The sequence below is a fragment of the Scomber scombrus genome, chromosome 24 (assembly GCF_963691925.1).
Source record: "Scomber scombrus chromosome 24, fScoSco1.1, whole genome shotgun sequence".
NCBI classification, from domain to species: Eukaryota; Metazoa; Chordata; class Actinopteri; order Scombriformes; family Scombridae; genus Scomber; species Scomber scombrus.
In genome coordinates this window covers 15,083,447-15,090,584 of record NC_084993.1, presented here as the reverse complement: position 1 = coordinate 15,090,584, position 7,138 = coordinate 15,083,447, and the positions used below count along the sequence as shown (strand labels likewise).

Below are 7,138 nucleotides of genomic sequence, written 5' to 3'. Positions count from 1 at the left end.
TGGAATTAGAACAGAGTGGTGAGTATGGCGTAACATCTGGTGTTGTACTGATAGATATACTTCTGAAATTGGCTTTTTTTCATTGTACCATGGAAAACCTGTTTAACTCAGAAGATCCCACATGAGTTATTCTGTTTACTGTAAATTCTCATATAATTGCCACTACTGAAATAATACTGGGTGACTGAGCGATTAATTTCACTTTTCTGCATTCAGTCTCGCTTTCTTTGTTTTTGTCATTACTGATCCATTTGTGAGGCCTTTTCAAAATTAAATGAAGTCATTTATTCATTTCTTTTGTAGGATGCACAATAAACACCTGTTAGGTAAGAGAGATTATGCCCGTTTAGCTATTGTAGGGTTGTTAATGTGATACATATGAGTTTAGGGGCGCTGCCGGGGATTTTGGGCCCCATGAAAAGATTGGGCCCCACCAACACACAGGTCACGCCAACCACAATGCCAAGCACAATTTCTGTAACCACACCTCTATCTGTGAAGGCTTGCAACTCTCCTATAGTCCAATACTAACTGTACAATATTTACTGATAATGAGCTGTGTAGACATGCATGCAACATTCTGCATACAAATAAAGCCTTAGTTTAATTTTAAATTACTAATATATTAATGTCTATTAAAGATGGTATGTTAATAAAGAATCAACTAATTTTCTAATATTTTTAGGGCCCCTGTCAGTCAAGGGTCCTTAGAATCATCCTAACTTTTCACCCCCGTATGGCGCCCCTGTATGCAGTACTGAGTTTCATTGAGCTCAATGAGGATTGTAAGAACAGCAAAGTAGAAATTGGAAACTATTAAACTATAAAATTAATTAGTAGCCTCAATTAGACCACTTGCAAAACAGCTGGGAGACATCTTGTTAAAATATGATAAAATAAGAAAAAACTGACCCCTTTGTTCACTAGATTGAAAATAAATTATAGGCCTCTTTTTTGTTTTTGCAGTTCAGGTGAATAAAGACACTCATATGAGAATTTACAGTATAACCAAACTGACATGCATACACATGAAATCACATCTGCACTCGCATTACACTCAACCATCCAATCAAATTCAATTAAGCCTTACATGTTTCTTTTTTTTTTCTTTTTTTTAGAAAATACTGTGATATTTTATTAAAAATGTTGCAGAAAAAGTTTATACAGGTGTCCAGCCAGAAATATCTCTATAATCACTTAAGGCAAAACTGCAAACAAATATAAGACAAACTAAGGATTTTAAAACTCTACATTAAAACCCTTGTTATCTTGACCAGTTTAGGGACCAAATGGCAAGAATATATCTTTTTATAGAATTTACAAATGTAGCTTAAAATCTTCTGGATGTACTTCCATTTTTTTGTAATAGGATGCAAAACGGAAAGAGAGTTAATGATTACTTTTGTTGTAATTTTATAATAATTAATATCATTAATATTTACACTCATTCACTTGCTTTTGTAACCCAAAATATCACAAGTCTGGCACAATACTTTACATATTGCTAGCATATGACAATTTGAAATATCTAACATATATTTCTTTACAAACATATCCAACTAATATTGATACAAAAAAGTCACTGCCTTTTTTATTTCTAAATAATACATTGCTGGTCACATTGTAAGCTCAGGCAGTGCTGAGATTGCAAGACAGAAAAAAGCCCACAAAGAAAACTATTGGAAGCATAACAGGATGACAGCGGGTGATGGGATCCAGTCAGTTCTCATTCTCAGACAGAAAACGTGTCTGAAAATGGAGAGTAAAGCTCTTCCTGGACATGCAATGTCTAAAGAGTGGACACAAAGCAACGCACAAGACAGTAGTGTATAGAATGGCCTGCAGACGCACAGTGCGCAACTCTCAGAGGATGAGATCGTGTTTGCATTTTGGTCGTTCTGTGACAAAATAATGAAACACAAGTCGTAATTGGTAAAAGAATGAATAATGTTTCGGATATATTTACACACACCTCAATAGAAAGCACAAGCTGGAAAAAACAAAAAGATCTCAGCCAAAATAAAAAACAATAATAGAAGGAGCTTTTTTAATATCTTTTTTTTCTTTTTTTTAAATTTCCACGCACAACTATATACCTTTTTTTCTTTTGTTTTTTAAACAAAGTTTTCATAAATACATTTCAGGCTGGGGTGTAGAATTCTGTGCCCAAGTCAGGTGTCTGATGCATGAATGATGAAAAGATGATGTTCCAGACGTTCAATTGTTGCTTTTCAACAACTGTTGCCACTGTCTTCCTATTGTGTATTTATGGCACAAAAGCCTCAGCAAAGGCTTCTTTGTCACACTGAAACAGTTAATTTTGAATTGTAAGAATATTAACAGTCATCCCCTGGTTGCCTTTTCTTTTGGTAAAACTCCGCGAAAACCTTCCATGAAGCTTAGCTCCAGATAGAGTTATTACTGTAGTAACATTCACTTTTATATTTTCATGGGTTCATAATCACCTATAATGTATATACTTTTCAAGAAGGCATGGTAGCAAAATAACATCTGCTGAGACTTTGGAGTCTGTGCTTCACACAGTCAGTCACTCATATTTGCCTTTGCAAGGTGACCTGGCGGATCCAGAGGGAATCCGGCTCCATCCCGTCCCAGCGGAGCTATACCCGTGTGGTGGAGTGACCGTGGGGCAAGTTGGTACTGTTCTGGCTGCCACCAAAAGTATTGAAGTTGTGCAGAGGCTGCATGCCAGCCAGCGAGTTGGGGATCATGGTGATGGTGCTGGGCGTCATCAGGGGTATGTCGTCAGGCGACCGGCGCAGGGTGAGGGTGTAGTCGGGTGGGCAGGTGAGACGCAGCGTGTCGTGGGTCTGCAGCGACTCGCACTCGTGGTGGTGCTCATGCTCCAGCTGCTGCTGCTTCATCTGCAGTGACATCAGCTCCTCGCTCTGCAGGTGGGCCACGTCATTGGCGGTGGATGGCGTGTTGGTTGGAGCGGAGTTGCGCTGCGGGGTGGGGACGCGCCGGTTGGACTCATGCCGCCGCTTGTCTTTTTTGTAGTAGAGTGCAGCAAAGGCTAAGATATTCAGGAAGAGCAGGGAGGCTCCCACAGCGATGGTGACGCTCAGCTCGGTGGAGTAGTCCCGCTTGGTCTCGATCACCACCGTCGACTCATCAGTGAGGTCGCCACTCTTGCGTTGGTCGGTGGTCTGCTTGGTGTTGGCAGGTGGGACTCCTGGATGCCGGGTGGTGGAGGGCCAGTTGTTTTTGCCCGGGAATCGCTTGGTGTAGGGGTACGGCGTGGTGTCCTGCGGAGGTATTTTGGTGGTGGTGGATACGTATTGAAAAAACTCATTTATGTTGTGGAGATGCGGAACCAGTTCCAGCCAGAAGGCGACCTTGGTGGCGCGGTAGTGGTCTCGGACTCGAGGTTTGAGGCCAATGTGAAGGTAGAGCTGGTCCTTGGGGTTGTACTTGGTCCAGGCTACCTCCTCAAACCGGTTGGGCTTTGTGTGAATGAACTTTGTATCCTGTGGAACTGGCTGGTTCGGGTCCCTGGAAGAGACAAAACATACAAGAGAAGATGAAATCAAATTATCCCAGCCTAAGAGATAGTGTAGGGCAGGACAATATAATGTAAAATACAATATATCTCTCTCAAATTTGTTGAGATTAAACATGCTTGAATGAACAAAAGATATCAGAACTCACACTAAATATTACATGCACCTTCATCAACATTTAAAACATAATGACCCAATTTAAAAAGTAGATTTTTATGTGACACTTTAAATTGTCTTTTGCTTCAAATCACTTTAAAGCAGCACGATAATACAACCCAACAATGTAACTGTCCATTAGATTCACTTAAAACTCATTTTGTGACATTTCCAGATGAGTCATTACTCCATTTTTCCGCTCCCTCTGTTCAAAGCTAATGCATTTCGAGGTGACTCAGAATTTGAATGCTCGAGCTGACAAAATGTTCTTAGTCTTTCGTACACCAATGACACATTTCTTGGTCTGTTGTCACGTTTTCTTGATATTCATCGTTAGTCTGTGTATTCCTTTTTTGGGGAGTTTGGAATAGAGCTGCCTCTCTAGCGACATGGTGGGAGAGATTTCATTAACTTTAGAGAGGTAGGGGGAGTGAAGGCTAGACAACAACCTTGGAGCCGACACACTGGAGTGTTTGTGTGTGTGTGTTGGTGGGTGTGTGTGAGTGGTGGGCGGTGGGTGTATATCTGAATACTGAATAGGAAAGACTCATCTTGAGTCACGCATTGCATCTTGGGGGCCATCAAGGAACACTGATGAACTCCTGCCTCTGTATGAGAGACAATCAGTGAGGGTGTATTTGTGTTCGGGCCTGAAAAGGTTGTGTGTGGTTATGTGTATGTGCATTGTTGTGTGGGTTCTATCTATTATAAACATAGGAATAAGGATGTGTTATGTATGTGCACAACAAGCACAACTTGTGTGACATGCAGCTCTGGTTCCTTTGGAGTTTATTTGGTAGCTGCATGACAGAAGTGTCATTTTCAGAACGAGACATCTCCTTGAGCCAGACTTGGTTAGACACAATAACAAACAGACCAAACCAAGTGAAAGGTAAAGAAAAAAAATTGATTTATCTGTATGTGTCTTTCCACAATGGTGTCAGACACTTAAAATGACAATCTGAGCCTGTCAGTAGCAAAAACAAACACTCTTAGTGGACATACATTGACGGGGAGGTTATTGCTCTGGATTACATTACATGCCAGCTGCAACGCTCTTGTTCAATACAGGACCAATTTTTCAAAAAATTGTCCCCATTAGTCACCTCGTAACAAAATGATGGTAAAAGAGGGTTAGGGTTAGGGTTAGGGTTAGGGTTACAGATACATTTTGCTAACCAACTAACACCTAAACTTACCGTGAAAGTGACAAAATACCTACTTTTTTTTCTCCAATGGTAATTTATTTTATAGTATGTACATAAGGCAGTGACTGCTTTCATAGGCAGCAAAAGTAAATCGACAAACATCCCATAAAGTTCCCAGTTTGAAGAGGATTTCATATTGCCTGAGATCTGCGTCACTCGTGCAGAGTCATCACACCTGATCCCTATAGACACTGTTAAGCTAGCTGATGTTGGTTTGAAAGGATCTAAACCAGGCATAGAACAGGAATTTGATAATTGAAATGTGATATTCTATAAACCAAATATAATATATTGACTTAAATAGTAGAATGAAAAAATCCATTGTAACTTAACACACTGCTATACCAGCAGTTATGTGATTATGTCAGTGTGTCAAGTGGCTAGTCAACCAGTCAATACAGACTCAATAACACCCCACTGAAACTCATATTGCTCCACATTCCTTCACTGTGGGCTAAGACGACATCATCCTGCAGTGACTATGTGCACCTTTTATAGTCATCATGACCAGATAGCTCCAAGAGCTATGAAGCCAAAGAACTCAGGGACATTTTGTGCATTCCTGTTTGTTTACCACCATGTCTACAGAAGCTTTATTGTTCAACTTTTTACCATCAATGAAATCAAAAGGAATATGTTAAGCATTATTCAGTACTGTTTATTGTGTGAATGAAGCTGCACATAAGTTGCTGCTGTCCTGATTGTTTTACAGGCTATTGAAAGTACCACCTGCAAATCTGGGACTTTTTGACACCAGGAATTATGACTGAGGAAATAAACTTAGACCTTATTTTCTCTGGCTGAAATTGCAGATTGGTTCCCAGCCCAGAGAAAAGTTCCTGCAGTGGATGTGGACCTTTATTTTTGCATATCCTGAATACGTTTTTGTGAATACAGCATATGAGAATAATGCTTCCTTTGCTGTTTATATAGAATAATCATATTAAAAAAAAGCAGGGATTTAATTAGTTTGTAAGTAATTAAATATTGTAAATACTGTCGCAGTAGTTGTGGGAAAAAATGTATAATAACAATAATGCCTGTGCTAAAGCTTGAATGTCTTCATCACATTATATTTATTGTTGTACTACAGAGCATCAGTCTTTAATGTAGTCAACAGACAATAACATTATTCAATTTATATCATATCAATTACAAGGCTTTATAAAACTTTGTATCTTACTGTGCATGCTCTCTTTGATTAACACTATGATTACTGAAGATATATCTTTATATTTTCTAAAAAAATATTTGTCATTTTATATACTTTACATATATCCTGAATTATTTTTGGAAGTCTTTTTGGACACACTTTTCATAGTCACATAAGACTGTTTATTGATCCAATGGTTCATTCTTCTCATGATCGAAGTATATCTCTTATATATCATTTTAAAGGTAAAAATGTAAGTAACGTATAAATGTACCACAAATTATGCATATCCTACAAAACTACAACATCTTATTAAACAGCAGCCTCTGTGGCCGTGAATTAGGCACCATAAGCTAGCGGTCAGGTTGTAGTAGCGAGAGTGTTCTGAACTGAGAAATGGTGTGACCTACTTTAAGTTGACAACAAACTCCTCTTATGGATAAATATGGTTTGAAAAAGTTATATTTCAAATTACCTCTCACTTGAAAATTGGCTCCTATTCCAATTCTGGCTCCTTTGTGTCAGAATTGATCATATAAAAACACATTGGTCGTTGGTCATTATCATTTTTTGAGATCTCCTGAACTTTAAGATTTTCTCCAGAGATGCTCTCAAAGCTTCATGTTTCCATATCAGTTGTGTAAGTTGCATATAGGAGCATAATTAGCTAAAACAAACTACAGACGGTGGATAAATGAAAGGAAAAAAAGCAACATAAAGTGTCTCAGTAGGGTGCTGCCAGAGCAGCTTCAGTGTGCCTTGGCATTGATTCTACAGTCTGTGAACTCTGCTGGAGGGATGAACACCATTCCCATTCCTCCAAAATATATTCCCTCATTTGGTGTTCCGATGATGGTGGTGCAGAGCGCTGTCTAACACACCAGTCCAACATCTCATAGGTGTTCAGTTGTGTAGAGATCTGGTGACTGTGAAGACCACAGCATATGATTCACATCATTTTCATAAACATCAAACCATTCAGTGATCCCTTGTGTCCTATGGATGGAAGAGACCACGCCCATCAGGAAATGTTTCATCATAAGATAAAGGTGATCACTCACAACAACTTTGTATTGATTTTTAGTGACCTTTCCCTT

At 39.1% G+C, this 7,138-nt stretch overlaps 1 protein-coding gene across 5 annotated transcripts in view; it reads right to left on the bottom strand.

The window, feature by feature from the left end:
• Window positions 1-2,621: 2,621 nt before the first annotated feature.
• Window positions 2,622-7,138, bottom strand: part of nlgn4xa (neuroligin 4 X-linked a) — a 93,467-nt gene continuing 88,950 nt past the window's right edge. For all 5 annotated transcript variants that reach the window (XM_062445572.1, XM_062445573.1, XM_062445575.1 and 2 more), the window contains one exon: window positions 2,622-3,516. In XM_062445572.1, the coding sequence (XP_062301556.1) occupies window positions 2,622-3,516 (895 nt within the window). The remainder of the gene's footprint in view (window positions 3,517-7,138) is intronic.